The 18,275-nt window shown below is 37.5% G+C and overlaps 1 protein-coding gene across 1 annotated transcript in view; it reads left to right on the top strand.

The window, feature by feature from the left end:
- The first annotated feature begins 17,327 nt into the window (after nt 1–17,327).
- Nucleotides 17,328–18,275, top strand: part of LOC113282770 (vesicle-associated membrane protein 711-like) — a 3,133-nt gene continuing 2,185 nt past the window's right edge. The window contains exon 1 of the mRNA XM_026531841.1: nt 17,328–17,783. Coding sequence (XP_026387626.1) covers nt 17,567–17,783 — 217 coding nt within the window. The 5' untranslated portion in view covers nt 17,328–17,566. The remainder of the gene's footprint in view (nt 17,784–18,275) is intronic.

Raw genomic sequence — 18,275 nt, 5'->3', positions numbered from 1 at the left:
AACTTGCTCAAAACTTAAAAAGCATCTTTCATAAAGCTTGGAAATTTTCCGGGCTTGAATATGCATATGCAGATCATGAAACTCCGACTCCAGATGAAGATTTTACGGCGTTTTTGGTAAAAAAACTGGGTTCTGAATTTTCTGACGACGAAGTTCGACCAAGTTTTTCGTATATACACATGGATTCTCATTCATTCATTCATTCACAAATCAGCACTTTCATACTTCTATGAAGAGGATGCAGGGTATATACTCACTTTGGGGGTCTCTGAAGTACTCAAGGAATTATGATTGTCCGTATTAACGACAAGGGGCTCATTACTTCTATTTGGCTCCGAATCTTTGGAAGTGCCTTCGTCTATATTCTCAGAGGAAGATCGAACATCATCACTTTCCATCTCCATGACGACATCCTCCTGGACATATTATCAAGTAGTTAGCGTTTTCACATGAAACATTTATGTTTGACGGTAAAGGAAATTACTCACAGCGACTTCTTCTTCAACGTTCAAATCAGAAGTCGTCTGCCCAACAGCAGAGAATCGAAGACCGTCAATACTAGACGGAGCAAAGTCCTGTGACCAAATAAAAAATATTGGTTTCGAGATCCTGATAATGCGGATGGAAGAAGTCACAGCGGAAAAATATCAACAACTCACCAAAAAGGCGACTGGGGACTTTATGGTGTTGGGCAACAACTTGCAATTCTTGCTCCTGCCTTCTCCACCGTGGGAAATTGCCTCCGCCTCTGAGAAATTCACTTCAATTCGAGGTCTCACAGCACGACCCTCCTGCAAAAGAAATTTATGTGATAATTAAAGACGATTATACGAGTTGTATGAGGAATATGCAAAAGAATACATACTGATGAACCTCCTGGAGATGTCTTTCGCTTGTCACCACCAGAAATATTCCTTAGTCTGGGACGAGAGGCACTCATCTCAGAGAAGGAGGATATTTCACTAAAGGTTGGACGGACGTCACATAATCATTAAGACGCTCAAGCTGCTGATCCCAGAATTCCATGTAGCCTGGAGTCACATACGTAGTTCGATCAGCACAAGGGAACCAATAAGAGCTCCCTTCATCATGTGTGCGATCTAAGCAAGTCTTAAGTTGTTCCACTGATGGTTTTCTCCTTCTGAAGGTTGGAACACATTGGTTCATACCCATCTGACGGGAGGCTCTGTCAATGTTATACTCCTCAACCGAAAAATCTCCATACGTTGCTGATATTAGATGACCGGGAGTGCAACTCAGCATGAAAGATCTTTCTCCATCGCTCAAATCAGCACCAGATTTCAAATACTTACTTTCTCCAGCATTGAAAGTCGTCAATTGAGAAACATGAGGAGGAACCACCACCCAAGGACGGAAGTTGAACTCAGACTCGTCATCTAATACGTCAATGAAACGTGTCTTGGACTGAATTTGCTTCGTAGACCAGCGCATAATCCTAGCGTTGTCTTTCTCATGGAAGATACGTCGAGCATCAGCAGAGTTCAGACTTTGTAAGACACTATGGGGAATGGGTGCATAGTTTCAGAAATTCTCCCACATCAGAGCTTGGAGAAACATCGTGTTGGCGTAGCATTCAATCTTCATGAAGCCGTTCGAAACACTGGAGTCTACGACTAAAGAGTCCAAGTTAGAATATAAAGATCCCAAGAATAAGCTACCTAGCGGAAGTTGTTCACCTTGAGCCAGATTAATAGCGAAAGGAATTACAAACGGCTTCAACAAGGTACCAACATCTTCAAACACATCCCTAGACAGCCATAAGCACAAGAAAGCAGCAATAGACAACATATTGTCGGGTTCATCAAGAGGGACGTCTCGTGGCCACCAATGTTTCAACCAATGAGCGTAACAACCTTTACCAAAAACCTTGTTGATTCTCTCTATCTCAGCTGTTAAAGTTTTGGAAACTGCTTTCTCTTCCGTTGTCCAAAGTTCTTCGGGAAAGTTACCTGTAATTGGAAGATGCAATAAAGCAACTAAATCTTCCAAGGTAATAGTGAACTCTCCCCAGCTGCATATAAACGTGTGAGTTGGGATGCACCAGCGAGCAAGAAGAGCTACAATACCTAGTGCACCATGAAAGATATACAAATATCCAGATGTTTGAACGGCCCAGGTAATTTGTGCTCTATCCAGCATAGCTCTAACACGAGGAAATCCTAGCATGTGTCTAGACCATCCCGAGAACTTCTCTAAGGGGCGTCGAGAAAGCTTGAATTCAATCATTGAAGACTGGAATAGTCCTCGTTCAAGACAGAAACGAATAGCGGCACGAGGAGTCACCAATTTCTTTTGAGTGACCGTCCTGGGATTGATCAGAAGGAGATATACAGGGGACTTGAGACGATTTTCGGGCTCCGGAACTTCAAAGAATGCGTCATCTATGTTTGGGAAATTCTTGACTCCAGGTGTTTCATCTTTCTCACCAACGGAAGTCTCATCCGTGCATGTTTCCTCTATGGAGATATCATCATCTGCACACCTTTCATCTCTGGAAGCATCATTGGCTGGAGAATCAGACATCCTCGCAAAGCTGTTGTGAAATCCACACAATGTTTCAGTCATCCGCGAATTCAATAAGATGATGGAATCATGCAAATTAAAACGCCGGTGTCTACAAATGGTAAATCTTGAACTCTCACCTCTTTCAATTTCACTAAAAATAGTGATTGCAATACAAGAGTTAACACACGAAATTAGTTCGTTCCTTGAAACCTGCAGTAACGAACAAAACTTTATTAACCTTGAAAATTGATTTTCTCATAAAATCATATACATAATTTTCATAACGTGAACATTCACACAAATGAACTATGAATTTTACAATAAGACATGACTTCATCATAAATAAGTTGTCTAGTTTGAAGGTTACTCAAAACCCATGTCTTGATTTTACAAATCAATAATTAATGCAATTTGTTCATATAAATTTTCAGAATTTATCTAATAAGAACAAATCCATGTGAATAAAATATGTCATCATGTTTCACATAAAATATGTCACGGCTACATATATATTAAAAAAAAATTATTTTCCTTTGTATTAGCGTTTTATTAAAAAACGAAGGTTTATGCTAGTTTTGTGAAAGCTCACACCTATTGTGATAAAATACTAATTCTCATGAAAGCTCATAAATAAAGTTTTATCAGTGGACATAAATTTACATATATAAAAATATATATGTCTATTTTCCTCGAATGAGCATTATCCTTTAAAACGGAGTTTATTTCGGTTTTGTGAAAGCTCACATCTATTAAGGTAAAATCTTAGTTCACATGAAAGCTCATACACTAAGTTTTATCAATGGACCTAAGTCCACATATATAAAGAAATCTCTCATAAATCAGGGATTTTTATTAGTTTTCAAAACTAACGATCGAACGAACATACGTTTGATAAAACAAGGGTTTTTCTGCAAAACTCACATCAACATATACACATGTATAGAATTTTGACATGGTGAAAGCATGAAAAACTCAAGAAATCAGCGAACTCTGAAGAAAAAAAAATCGACTCGCCTGATGGCGCCGGACGGTGACGGACGGCGGCGGCGGCGACGGCGACAACTCCGGCAGAAACTCTCCTGCTGCTCCTGATGCACGGACGTGAGGGAGATGAAGGAGGTGGTAGACGTGAAAAAAAGAGAGAGAGGATTAATTCCCTTTTATACCTAATTTTATTTCTAAAACCTAATTCCATAAGGATTTCCTTTTGGGCCCGACCCGTGAATCCTAAACCAACCAAGGTTCCACCATCGAATAAGCGGTTCTACATCAATTTATGTTCACTGGATGATGTTCTATTATGCCACATAGGTTTCCGCTCAAACCATGGTTTGCTCATTCAGTCGAAATCCGGTAATATCTTATCTTATGACTAAGTTCAATTACTTATTCTTGTCTGTACCTGGAAAATCGCCATTCAATGCTGACTGAGGAACATGACTATTCCTCAGTAAGCAGGGGACTTAATGTAGATGGTGGATTTTAGACAAAGGGTAGAATTGTAAAACTATACTCTAGAGATTCGGCAACCGGATGAGTATTGAGGCTCATGTCTCTCATCAAAGCATGAAAGCTCATGCCATAAAATCTCTGACTGAGAAGGCTATCACTCAGAGTACATGTAGATGTGTTGTCTCTCAGCTGAGGCCACGACACATCTCATGAATACTTAGCAATTTCAGTAATTACTCCGGATCCGGAAATCGGATGAGTATCGAGACTCGTGTATCTATGCATGAAAGCTCATGCCACCTCTGATGGAGAAAGTCTCTCAGAGAAGATGCATATGTGTAGTCTCTCAGCTGAAGCCACGACACATCTCATACTGTATAGAATCGGAAGATTGGGCGGCTCCTAGACAGCATGTCTGCTAGTATATAGCGACAACATCTTCAGGATGTAACCAAGTTTTCCCCGACTATGCAAGAGGAATATGACACTCCAGCAAGTTCATATTGCTCAACCCTCAGATAATTAATGCTCCTAGACAGGAAGCCCTTCTAGTATAGAGCCAGCAATTAATTATCTTAAATCGTCTGAATATCCAGAAATATTCTATGAGCCATCGCCTGAATATCCAGCAATATTCTACGAGTCGTCAATCAATCGCCTGAATATCCAGCAATATTCTACGATTCCTCGTTATATTTCGTTACTTCAATCTGTGGCTATTCCCAGCAGAATTCCACAGGTTAGTAATAAATATTCAACGAAACAGGCATCTGAGCATCGAATAAGCCTTGACAAAAATGGTGCAAGTGTAATTAGCAGATAATGCACATACTAGCATTTTGATTGCACGAACGAGCATTTGAAAAATACGAACGAACGAGGAACCTATGCAAAATAGGAAGGGAAAATAATAATAATAAAATATTAAGCAAAAGCGCCAGGGGACTAGGCTCACCAGCCGGCCAGTCATGCCGTGACTAGTCCCGCGCCCAATTTTGTATTTTATCATATTTTTACTATTTTCACGATCTCATGAAAATCCTCTTGTTCGAGCAAATTTCCTTTATTTCAAAGAAATTATCTAAATCACATGATTTTATCAAAAATAATAAAATTAGGGAAAGGTGCCGTGGGACCGAGCATCAGCCGGCCATGTCTTGGCCGTGTCCGGTCCCACACCTCAGTCCCAATATTTTATTATTTCTTCTCAAATTATGAAAATTCCTTGATTATATGAATTTTCACTAAAATCATAAATTACCTAATTTCATGTATTTTTATCTAAATCACATGATTTTATCAAAAATAATAAAATTAGGGAAAGGTGTCGCGGGACTGCCGGCCATCCGGTCATGCCTTGTCCGTGGCCGGCCCCATACCTCACGTCCCATTATTTTATTATTCCTTCTCAAATTATGAAAATTCCTTGATTTTATGAATTTTTCCCTAAAATTACCTAATTTCATGTATTTTCTCTAAAATCATGGAAAATATTAAAAAATTAGGAAAACTTGTGGGACCGCGCTCTAGCTGGCCGGCCATGCCCTAGCCGGTCCCACACGCTCATTATTTTATTATTATTTGGTGTTTTGTTTCCTGATTTCATGTAAACTCCCTGATTTCAACAACATATTTTGGTTTTCAATAAATCCCTTTGATTTTATGAAAATTATCTAAAATCATCAAAATTACATAAAATTGGGAAGAGTGCCTTGGGACCCGCGCCCATTGGCCGGGCGGCCATGCCACGGCCATTGCCGGTCCCACACTCCCATTTCCTATTTTATATTTTAATTTATGTCTCTCATCTCATGGAAGTTCCCTAATTTCGCCAAACTCTCCAATTTCATGGAATTTCCCTTATATCAGAGAAAAATACATAAAATCACATAAAACTGGGAAAAGCATGTGGGACCGCGTATCATCCGGCCGGCCATGCCCTAGCCGTGGCCTGTCCCACACCTTGTGATTCCTTGTTTATTTATTATTTTCACCATCTCATGTATTTTTCCCAGTTTCAGCAAAACCATGGATTTTTCATATTTTCACCAAATGTCGCTCAATCGTGCACCAAAAAATATCAAAATTCTCAAGACTGAAGCACGGACATCATGGTGACACGGGAACATCCCCTTGAACGACCAAGGGTGACCCTGAGGCTTGCAAACAGCTGGTCTCGCGTGCTTTAATGATTTTAACCTAATTTGCTCAGCTGCTCATATTAGGTTCAAACTCTTTCCAAACAATTGGAAGTTTGCTCAAATGACCATCTACTGGTCCCATGGACATCAATAGCCGGTCCCATGACCTCTTGGTCGGTCCCTCATATTTTCCATAAAACCAGGTTTTATAATTTGTCGCTCACACAAGCATTATTTCAGTAAATGATTAAACCAACATTTAATCATTCTTTCACCAACTGGTCCTCAAAAGACTTTGGTATTTTTGCTCATTTGAGCATCTGGGCGTTATATGGTGAACCCGTCATCCCATGTAGCCGGTCTTATGTGATTTGCAATAAATCATTATCTCGGTAAAATTAGGGTTTTTGAATCCAGAGCTCTGCAGAAACGTAATTCTGAGCAGATTCGAACACTCTGATAATTTTATGTTGATTTCATGATTAACATTCGTATTTATTTTGCTCGACCCAGCAGTCAGTAACTTAAATTAATATTTTACTTGGTAGAGCTACCAACAATTCATTAAAAGAGCGATATTTGTTCAAACTAGCAATATTTGCTCGAACTAGCAATATTCGCTCGAACCGGCAATATTTACTCAATTAGCAATATTCGCTCGGACTAGCAATATTTGCTCAAACCAGAGAATGTTGGTTCAACTGTCAATATTCAACAATTTAGCAACATAGTTTTGCTCGTCTTAGGTTATGATGATACATCGTCTCAGCAGACACGCTAAATTCATGAGTTTCGAAACATTTACTCACACATGTTCAACTCAGCGCTACATGGACTCATTGTCCCATAAAGTCAGCAATTGACTCCAAAATCACGAGATTTCAATCGTGTCACATGGGGGGATATTAACTAGGGTTTTGGTCTAGCGGTCTATGGCACGTGTGTTCACCCACGATGAGAATGTGAGCAAGTCGTGCAATCAGTTGGAAGAGTCAGCAAAGTAGTGGGTGGAAAGTTAACCAAGTCTCCGCACGATGAGTAATTGGTTTTAACATGATTTCCCCATTTCCCATTCTCTGATTCCAGCAACTGTCACACTTCACGGGATCACGGTGTTTTCAACTTCGGCATTATAAAATGTCCCTGGATCCTGATTGAAAAGACAGAAGTTTTCGAACACTCGAACAACATTCGCCAAGACGAGCAATTTCTCATCAAAGTTCATGCAGACAATCTTTCGTCTACACGAACTCACAGAAATTACTCTCAATTGAGCAAAATTCAATCATTCAGAGCATTTTCACGCTGAATTCACAACACACCTACAATCTCAGATCACCATTGATCTCGCGTATTTCTCAGCTTCCCTCATACAGATCAAGCCATCCTCTCTTGTGACCGAATTGACTCTGGAACGACCATTGTTCTTGGTTTAGGCCGGGGTCTTACAGATTGATCTCTCGAACTTGAAGCACTCCCTTCTTGCAGTGCATCTGTGTAAGGTTCAACATTTTGCTCGGTTCAAGGAGTCTCCACACGGTCGACTCTTCAATTCCGTAAAAGCCAGCAAATCGTTTTTCCCCACTAACACAAAGCAATCCATATTCACCGTTAGATGAAAACCTGATTTAGATTCAAGCTAATATTTCTCAACCGTTAGATCGAAAACTTAGCTTGTCACACACACTTGGGTAGACGTTTACTGGGTTTGTGAAAACCGTGCCCAAACGTGTACGTGTATGTGTATGTTGGTTCAACATAGTAACCCAAAAGGTTAACCATATTAGCAATTCATATTAACCTAGTTCTTCTTCACCATAACTAGTTCAATTGACTCAAATGAACTAGTTAGAGAGTTGTTCAATTGCTATGAGATTTTATGTAACTACACAAGACACAATTGAAACAAAGATGATTCGATTCGATTGAATCGGCTCATGAACTTTATAGTCATGGTTTGCATAAAGCATTCCTTAGTAATTTAAGTTTCATGTTCAGAGCACATCTTTAGATCATAACCACTTAAGCTCACAAACAAGTTCGCGGACTTAAGGCAACAGGCAGAGTTTTCCAAACTCAGCAGAAAATCTCGGCAAAGAGAGTTCCGCCAGTTCGCGGACTAAACACGCATACGAGTTTTCGGAAAATCCAAGCAGAAATTCTCGGCAAGAGAACTTCCGCCAGTCCGCGGACTGAGTTCGCAAACTGAGTTCGCGGACTTGGCAAAGCTAATTCCTCCGGTTTCTCTCAATCAACAAAGTTCGAAAACTTCGGATTAAGGAATACATGGTTATGTAATCTAAACTCTCATTCCAATCATTGAGACACTCTCAGAGGACGTTACATAGTCGTTATTCACAGACCGTTTCACGTCAGAGCAATTCTCAAAGTAATTGAAACTTTTCATGACATTCGTCACTAGGTGAAGATAAACTTGATCAAAGCGAAACGCTTTACCAACATAGGATTTCGAGAAAAAGATAAGTAGTGAATACTCAACTCGAAATGTCAAATGTGTATGTCCAGTCTATATAGCATACAAATTTTTGTCTCATAAGAAGTAGGAGATAGAATAGATAGACTTTTGAGTGATAGATAAGTTCAAGTCTCCACATACCTTTTTGTTGATGAAGTTCCACGGTTCCTTGAGTAGATATTCGTCGTTGTATGATGAATCGCCATGAAGTCCTTGAGCTCAACTACACTTTTCTATCCTCGTCCGAGACTTAGCTATAATAGACTAGAAATCAAGACTCATAGTTTTGATCACTAACATTGACAAACATGCTTGATATATCAACGCATGTGAGGTCGACCGAGCTATGCTCTAACAGTCTCCCCCTTTGTCAATTTTAGTTACAAAACTATTAATACATATGGAATACAAAAAAGATAAACTTTGGTGGCTCCTATTCCATAGTCTAATCTTCAACGTTCCTTGAAATCTTCGTCCTTCCAAGTACTCGAATGATCCCAAAGGTTGTAAGTTTAGCACCACCGTTGTTGAAGATCCGTAGCTATAACAATGAGAGAAATCGAGATTATCGATCATTATTATACAGTGTCGTAGTATCATTATGTAACATAAAAGTCCAGTTGCATCACGACTTTATCAACAATACTATGGTGATATATATCACTCCCCCTTAGTCAATACTCCATCTCGATCATGGAAACCACTCCCCCTTACACAATGATCCGAAAACCATATGTATTTGTAGTGTGAACTACATTATTTCTCCCACTTTTTGTCAATAAAATTGGCAAAGGTAAAAGAACGGGATCATAATGAAATTTCCACAAGAGACATTTCATAGACAAAAATAAAAAATACATACCAACTTAATTTAGACGCAATCATAAAGCCGAAGCTAAATTCATTCATCAAGGAGTTTTAAGATACAAGATAACTCCTATAAAATTCCACAGCCGCACACCCCGCAAGATATTACCATTAAGCACAAGTTCAAAAGAACTCTCCCCCATTTGATGTCATTCCCGAAAGAACAACAAGAGCGACCTTAATTTCGAAAGAAAAGAAGGATTTTTAATTGGACACCAAAAACCATGTAAATGATTTTCTATATCCAAAACTCAACCAAATTAATCACAAGTAAACCCATGATTAATTTAATCGGAATACGCAACTAAATCAAACCACAAAAGTGATCAATTTAATTGATTGTGCTCAACATAAGAAAACTCACGGAGCTAAGACTAAGATAACCACACGGAGATGACTACCTTAATCGTTCAAATACTCAACATAAGGAAAACCTTACGGAATATAAGACTACATCAACCAATAGAACATGATTAGTATAGTCGTTCATATACTCAACACAAGAACTTGTGGAATATATGAAAAACTCAACTAGATTAATTACAATATAACATATAATTAATCTAATTGGAATACACAACCAAACTAATCACTGTAGCAATCAATTTAATTGTCAAAAGATTTTGCTTGACAAAAGGAGACTTTCGGAGCAAATAACTAAATAACCAATCAAGAAGATTAATTTAGTTCAAGAATGCTCAACATATAGCATCTCATGGAACAACCAACAAGGCTAATATTAATTGACATAGTTGTAAGGTGCTCAACATAAGATACACAATGGAGCCTTCACGGTAAAACATAACAAAATGGATCAATGAAGATCTATACCGTGGATAACATACAAGGATCTATTCTATTTTCCATCACTATTTGCATAACGACATAATAGACTTTATCCTTGTCAAACAAAATATTTCATCCTATTTTTCATCAAATAAATGACTGCATAGGCATAACTTTTGTAATTTTTCAAAAGTCCATTCGTCCTTTCATCAATACGAATATCATTTTATGAACGACTTTACTTTTGACACAATATGGGACCTTCAAGTTCACGGACGCAAACAATACATATCCCATAAAAATATTGCAATACTTCAAAACAGATTAATACTGCAATAATATCATCCTCCAAATATTTTTAGAATTTAAAAACCAATAAACCTAAAAAATAACATAAGAAGATGAAAACAAAAATAACTATGTGTAGTCACAATCTTCGCTATTCAAAGAACTAGTTATTCTTCCAACTAATCCAAAAAGAAGACATACTACTAGGCAACAATTCATTTGAGAAATTATTTATCATTCCCGAACTCCTTGTTATCGACAACCATCGGGACATAAGGTTCACGGAGATAAGTGTCAATACCCACGAACTGTCTTGGCTGAAGAGGTCGAATTAGGGTCCTCTGAATTTTCAAAGATTTAGACACGAACGTCTTTATTTCATAAATCTCCCTTCTTATTTCCTTTAACTCGTCAAGAACATCGGAAAACTTCTGAGAGTTAGAAGGAACAGCCCTGGGTTTTCTTGTATTCCTTCTTTTTCTTTTCATGGACTTAGAAACAAGAGATTTCTCTTTTTCCTTGATTGAAGACTTAACAATCATGTTGACATCCTTTCCATCTGACGACATAGTGCTTTGAGAACAGTTATGAATAACTGAATTTGTGTGATGGAATCACTTAACTCAACAATCAGTCTTATAAAGGATGTCAAAAGGAAAAAAGGAATGTAGGGTTTGAAACCCATTGACAGGTTCGTATACGCACAACTCTAAAAACCCTATAAAGAGTAGAATTGTCGATAATAACCCTTTCTTTTATTTGATAGACAAAAAATAACAAATCTAAGAAAAGAAGGAAAAACTTTTCTGAACCCTGGATCATCACTCAATCTTGTCTCTTTTCGAACAGGCACATGAGACAAGATTTTCCCAACAACACAATCAAGTTGTGTTGCGATGAACAACGATTTGTCTATCTTTTTCCTCATGGGAGGAATCCTATGATCTCTGTCTATCAAAATGATTTGACCATATTTTCTTTTCAAATGGTCTTATTCTATCCTTGGAAACCAACTTCTTAGAAGAAGATAAGATCCTACATACCTCGGCGGTCTTCTGAGCAAGTTTCGGCTTCCTTGCTAATCGCTCTGCTCTTCGTTGAAGTTTGCTGGCGTGCCTTATTTGGTGCTTGTATTTGTAACACCTTGATAGTTCGTGTCCCTTCATCGAACAAAACGAGCACGTCAATCTTGGATAGTATTCAGGCATCTGAGATGTGCAAGCAACTAGACATACAGTTGATCCTGAAACATCACTGATAAGGTTTCCAGTTATCGAATTCAGTGAATCTTCCAGCTTGATTGGGTTTCCTTCTTCTCCGAACCCATTGAGGTTAATATATGTATTGCTACAAGTATCAAAATCGATATTTTCACAAAGAAGCCCTACACTTGATTTCCTATCTTCATCGGAATCATAGGTTTCAGACATTTCATCAAGTGTTACAGCTAGACCTTTGTTCCCAGTGTATTTTCTACGATTTGGGTATTCGTTATAAAATGGCCAAAACCATTACACTTAAAGCACCGAGGCATGTCCTCATCATCAGCCTCGTCAGCATCCCTGTTTTTAGGAGGTACGCGACCGTGAGGTTTGTCTGATGACTTAGGGTTGTCTCTTGAAAACCGTTTACTTCTCTTCAATAGAAGATCCCTAAACTTTCTTGTGATCAAGGAGACTGATTTGTCAAGATCTTCATCCGAAAAATCATCCTCAGACTGATCATCCTCAGAGACATGAACACTCTTACCTTTGACAAGTAATTTAGTGTTCTTTTGTGCTTTAAAGGCAACATCCTTACCGAATTTGGATGTATGCTCATGGTCAAAGATCTTAAGCTTTCCAACCAAGGTGTTTCTGTAAAGATTATCGAGGTTATTCCCCCCAACGATGGCATGCTTCTTAGACTTGTATCTAGATGGCAGCGATCTGAGAATTTTCATCACAATGTCCTTTTCAGGAACAGTATTACCCAATGCAAAAGATGCATTAACAATTTCAGACACTTTGTGATTAAACTCATCAAATGTTTCTTCATATGCCATACGAAGGTTCTCCCAATCGGAATTAAGGTTTTGAAGCCTAGCATCCTTTTCACTGGAGTTGCCTTCAAATACGGTTTCTAAGATATCCCAAGCATTTTTAGATCTAGTGCAGTTTGTCACATGATGCTGAAGATTTGGGGTAATGGCATGTATGATAGCATTCAAATCGTCGGAATTTTGCTTTGCAGCAGTTATCTCAACAGCGGTGTATTCACTAATAGGTTTGGGAACGTTTACATCACCAACTGCCACAACGGGAGCATCATAGCCATTAACCACATATACCCATGATTGAAAATCACGTGATTGAAGAAAATCTCGCATAATAATTTTCCACCATAAGTAATTGGAGTCATCGAAGACTGGTGGTACGTTAATAGAGATAGCACCTCTGTCCATAGAGCCAGATCGCTAGAAACACAGACTTGTTAGGTCTTAAACGTGTTTGCCTGCTCTGATACCAATTGAAAAAGCGGGGGTCTAACAACACCACCCAATATTTCACTTAGCAATCTGTATGGACAAACTCCAATATAATTTTTATGAGAATCAACTAGACAGTTAGACTCAATCAATAAAAATATATATCAAGGAGTTTATATCTCAATCTCTCGATTTGATCTTTACTCAAGCAAACGGAAATCTGCGAGTCTTTATCAAAGAGAGATAACTTGGACGGTACCAAAGACCAATGTCCAAGGATCAATCAATATCAATCAGCAACCAAAGGTTAGATTTCCAATTGATGATCTTTAACGCACAACCTGTATTATTTCAATTATATAAAATATAATGCGGAAAATAAATAACACAGATACCAGAAGTTTTGTTAACGAGGAAACCGCAAAAGCAGAAAAACCCTGGGACCTAGTCCAGATTGAATACAAACTTTAAATCGTTAACCTGGTTTTAGAGAAGAAAACCAAAGGTTAAAGGAGAATCGACTCTAGCGAGCGCACTAGTATCACACAGACGTGTGGGGATTAGTTTTGCACAATGCTATATGTCTCCTTTATATAGCCTTCAAATCAGGGTTTTTCATTAGTTACAAAGCAACCCATATTCACCGTTAGATGAAAACCTGATTTAGATTCAAACTAATATTTCTCAATAGTTAGATCGAAAACTTAGCTTGTCACACACACTTGGGTAAACGTTTACTGGGTTTGTGAAAACCATGCCCAAACGTGTACGTGTATGTTGGTTCAACATAGTAACCCAAAAGGTTAACCATATGAGCAATTCATATTAACCTAGTTCTTCTTCACCATAACTAGTTCAATTGACTCAAATGAACTAGTTAGAGAGTTGTTCAATTGCTATGAGATATTATGTAACTACACAAGACACAATTGAAACAAAGATGATTCGATTCGATTGAATCGGCTCATGTTATAGCCACGGTTTGCATAAAGAATTCCTTAGTAATTTAAGTTTCATGTCCAGAGCACATCTTTAGATCATAACCACTTAAGCTCACAAACAAGTTCGCGAACTTAAGGCAACCGGCAGAGTTTTCCAAACTCAGCAGAAAATCTCGGCAAGAGACTTCCGCCAGTTCGCGGACTAAGTTCGCGGACTGAGTTCGCAGACTAAACACGCAAACGAGTTTTTGGAAAATCACAACACAAATTCTCGGCAAGAGAACTTCCGTCAGTTCGGGGACTGAGTTCGCAAACTGAGTTCGCGGACTTGGCAAAGCCAATTCCTCGGTTTCTCTCAATCAACAAAGTTCGAAAACTTCGGATTAAGGAATACATGGATATGTAATCTAAACTCTCATTCCAATCATTGAGACATTCTCAGAGGACGTTATATAGCCGTTATTCACATACCGTTTCACGTCATAGCAATTCTCAAAGTAATTGAAACTTTTCATGACATTCGTCACTAGGTGAAGATAAACTTAATCAAAGAGAAACGCTTTACCAACACACGATTTCGAGAAAAAGATAAGTAGTGAATACTCAACTCGAAATGTCAAATGTGTATGATCCAGTCTATATAGCATACAACTTTTTGTCTCATAAGAAGTAGGAGATAAAATAGATAGACTTTTGAGTGATATATAAGTTCAAGTCTCCACATACCTTTTTGTTGATGAAGTTCCACGGTTCCTTGAGTAGATCTTCGTCGTTGTATGATGAATCTCCATGAAGTCCTTGAGCTCAACTACACTTTTCTATCCTAGTCCGAGACTTAGCTATAATAGACTAGAAATCAAGACTCATAGTTTTGATCACTAACATTGACAAACATGCTTGATATAGAAACGCATGAGAGGTCGACCGAGATATGCTCTAACACATCTTAGAAAAGCTTTCAGGCGACATGCCAACACATCAACATAAAATACAATTCAGCGGCAGACAATTTGGCTACCATGCGAAACTCCTAATTAAAAGTATCATATATTTTTTGTTAGTAATAAGTTCCTAGAAAGGGATTGAAGTAAACCAGTTTGAGCTAGAGCCTCACTAAAAAATCATACGTCTGACCTCATCGATGATAGTATCATTGTCTCCACCTATTTTCGTAACCATCATTCTATTGTTCTCTCCTACCAAATAAACTAGTTGATTCCAAAAGGAAGCATACGATAGATTTTCATTTTCAATCTCTTCTATTTAATTGTCAGATAATATATGCCTGCAACTTCTCCTTCGTTGTTGGTTTATGAGTCCATGAAATCTCAAATTTTATTAGTATTGAACCCACAATTTTCGTGCAAAAACACAATGCAACAGGAGATGGTCTACATTCTTCTCCCTCACATAGCGCAAATAACAGTTGATATCAGTTATCTCACATTATCCTTTTAGCAGATTGTCCAATGTTGGTATCACATTGTGCATAATTGAATGGACGAACACGTCCACTTTCTGTGGTACATCTTTTACCCATATACACTTGTGGGGAAAGTTACCTGTAAAACCTTGTTGGTGCAGTAGCCAGTGGTATCCTCCTTTGTACTATAGATTAAAGCATTTCAGAAATTGAGTGTGTCATCCTCATCTTCTGAATATGGTATGTCTCGAAGAATGTTGATTAATAAAAAAAACTCTTGATCTTCCACCTCCCTCACACAATTAAGTCAGCAACTTTAGCATACTTCTTAACAACAAATTTGAATGCCTTTGGATGTGATAAATATAATGGTTTAGAAAGACTCGTTTATCAAACCAAAAGTTTACTGCTTCTCCACTTGGAATCTTAATGCTAGATAATCTTTCCAATGGCCATTTCTCCTTATGATTACCTTTCCAAAATCCTCTACCAAAAGGAAATTTGTGGTCCTTGAGGCAAATATCACCTTTATCTGATTTGGTTTTGGTTGGGTCACCTTCATCCACAACACTTGCTTTTTCCTAGAGTATTTCCAATTTCATTTTGCTAATAGAGATTTATTAATGAATTTTAGAATTATTATGGCTAAGCCTTCATGCTCTTTAGGCTTGCATAAATTCTCTCAAGCCACCCAATAAAAAAAAATCAGTTTAGTTGTGGAACCCATTTAAATTACAATATTGGTTAAGTTGATAGGATTACGAATGACTTATGTTGGAACAATGTTGGGTCAGTTGTTACTTTTCTTAATCTGTAGAAGGTTGGTTATACAGTGTACTATTAACGAATTGAAAATCAAAAAATTATGATTGGTAATCAACTTGTTGGTCTTTTTGCAAGAGCCAAGAGGTCTTCGTTTAGCTTTCATGCTACAAGAGGTTAGTGACGAGTGGGAGCGTGCAAGTGGGACAAACCCCACCTGATTTTGAATTTCGTTAAAGTATTTTTATTTTATTTTGAAATATATATGACTTGTAGTTGCAAATATGCACGATATATATATTGAAATTTGTAATACCGACGGCTCAGGCTTTTATACACACTTCAAACTTTCTCTACCCTTTTTATTACATGTCAAGAAAAAAAAAATGGACCCACAACTAAAAAGTCCCGAGTCCCTCACTATAAAAGGTCTTTGCGTTCTTCTAACGATATCACAAATCACACTTAATTAATCAATTCTTGGAATAATAGGCATATTGAAGAATCATATCTCTTTTTTCTTTCTTTTTTCTTTTTCTTTGCACATTTTAATATCATGTTTGGTTAATGCTTCAAAAGTTATTTTTCTATTTATGGAAATAAAAAAGTCACAAATTAGTTTTAGGATTCAATTTCAACATGAATTCTAGAAATACGGGCTGAGCCATAAGCTGACTAGACCTGGCTCGTGCCCCTTCAAAATTCCTAAAATTCATAATTAACCCTTAATCTCTTGTATGTTTCATGTTTAACTCTCCAAAATTTAAACATTAACCCCCTATATCTTAAATCTATAGTGTTTAGTCCACTCATTTATCAAAAACAAAATGAGTCTTACCAAAATTTGGTTCCACCTTGTTTAGAAGCAAAAGTTAAGTTTTTATGAAACAAATTATTCTAATTTCCTGGCTTATGTGATGACTTATGTGATTGACTTTTATTTTTGGTATCCAGACAGATTATAGATACAACTTGCCCAAGCCGCAAGCAAGTATTATAATTATGGATACCAATCCCCGTAGGAAGTAGAACCAGAGCCGGACTGGTCGACACCTTGAAGTCGGTCAGTGGTCACAATGTCACATATTAATCACGTCTTAATGTGACGAACCGGGAGGGAGAAATAATAAATACGTATTCAATTACAGTTAGATATGAGTGTCAGTTTTACCAAATAAAATATACAAGAAAAAGTCTTCGAATTCTCCACTCATAATTCTAATTCCACCCTGTTTTTCTCCTTTCTTCCCCAATTAGCCAAGACAGGCTTCTCTAAAAACCCATGCATCCAGCGGTGAAGCCAGATCGAAACCCTAATAATTTCTATTATTATTTATCGATGAGTCAATTCAGATTCAGATAAACAAATTCAGGGAATTTCAGAAAGAATATTTTGAATCATCTAAAAGGTATTTTTTGATTTTGAAATAAATAGAGATGGCGATCTTGTATTCGTTGGTAGCAAGAGGATCAGTAGTATTAGCTGAATTTAGTACGACATCGACGAATGCGAGCGCAATTGCAAGACAAATATTGGAGAAAATACCAGGGAATGATGATAGTCATGTTTCTTACTCACAAGATCGATATATCTTTCATGTCAAAAGAACTGACGGTCTTACTGTTCTTTGTATGGCTGATGAAACTGCTGGAAGTAAGATGTTATCTCTTTTCTTTCATTTATTTTTTCATTTTGTGTTGTGTTTTTCATGTTTAATTTGCTCAGTTAATTGAAAGGTAGAGTTTTTATGTGTTGGAGATTTTGTGTTGGATAGATTGTGTAGATTGGAGAGGTTAATTTGATATTTTTGATTGAATTACGTGTTTAATTTTAGTATAATTTTGGATTTCTCATTGACATAGATTTTGGGGTAATTCATCGTTGTTAAGAAACTAATGCCATTAAAGAATAGTTTCATTCTTTAGACTGTTCAGATATTGTATTTTCTTGGCTAGAGGATAGCTTTAACATGTAAACTAATCAGTCTTGCTGCCATGGTTTTCAGTTTTAGATGAAGTTGTTTTCTACTCTTATTGAATCGGTGTGCTTATTGTGAATCGGTGTGCTTATTGTGAGATGTTGAGTTGTACTCTTATGGTTTTCAGTTTTAGATATTGTATTTTGTGTTGGATAGATTTTTTTTTT

The sequence above is a fragment of the Papaver somniferum genome, chromosome 5 (genome assembly GCF_003573695.1).
Source record: "Papaver somniferum cultivar HN1 chromosome 5, ASM357369v1, whole genome shotgun sequence".
In the NCBI taxonomy this organism is placed as follows: domain Eukaryota; kingdom Viridiplantae; phylum Streptophyta; class Magnoliopsida; order Ranunculales; family Papaveraceae; genus Papaver; species Papaver somniferum.
Note: the sequence above shows the minus strand (reverse complement) of the source record. Positions and strands in the feature narration are given on the sequence as shown.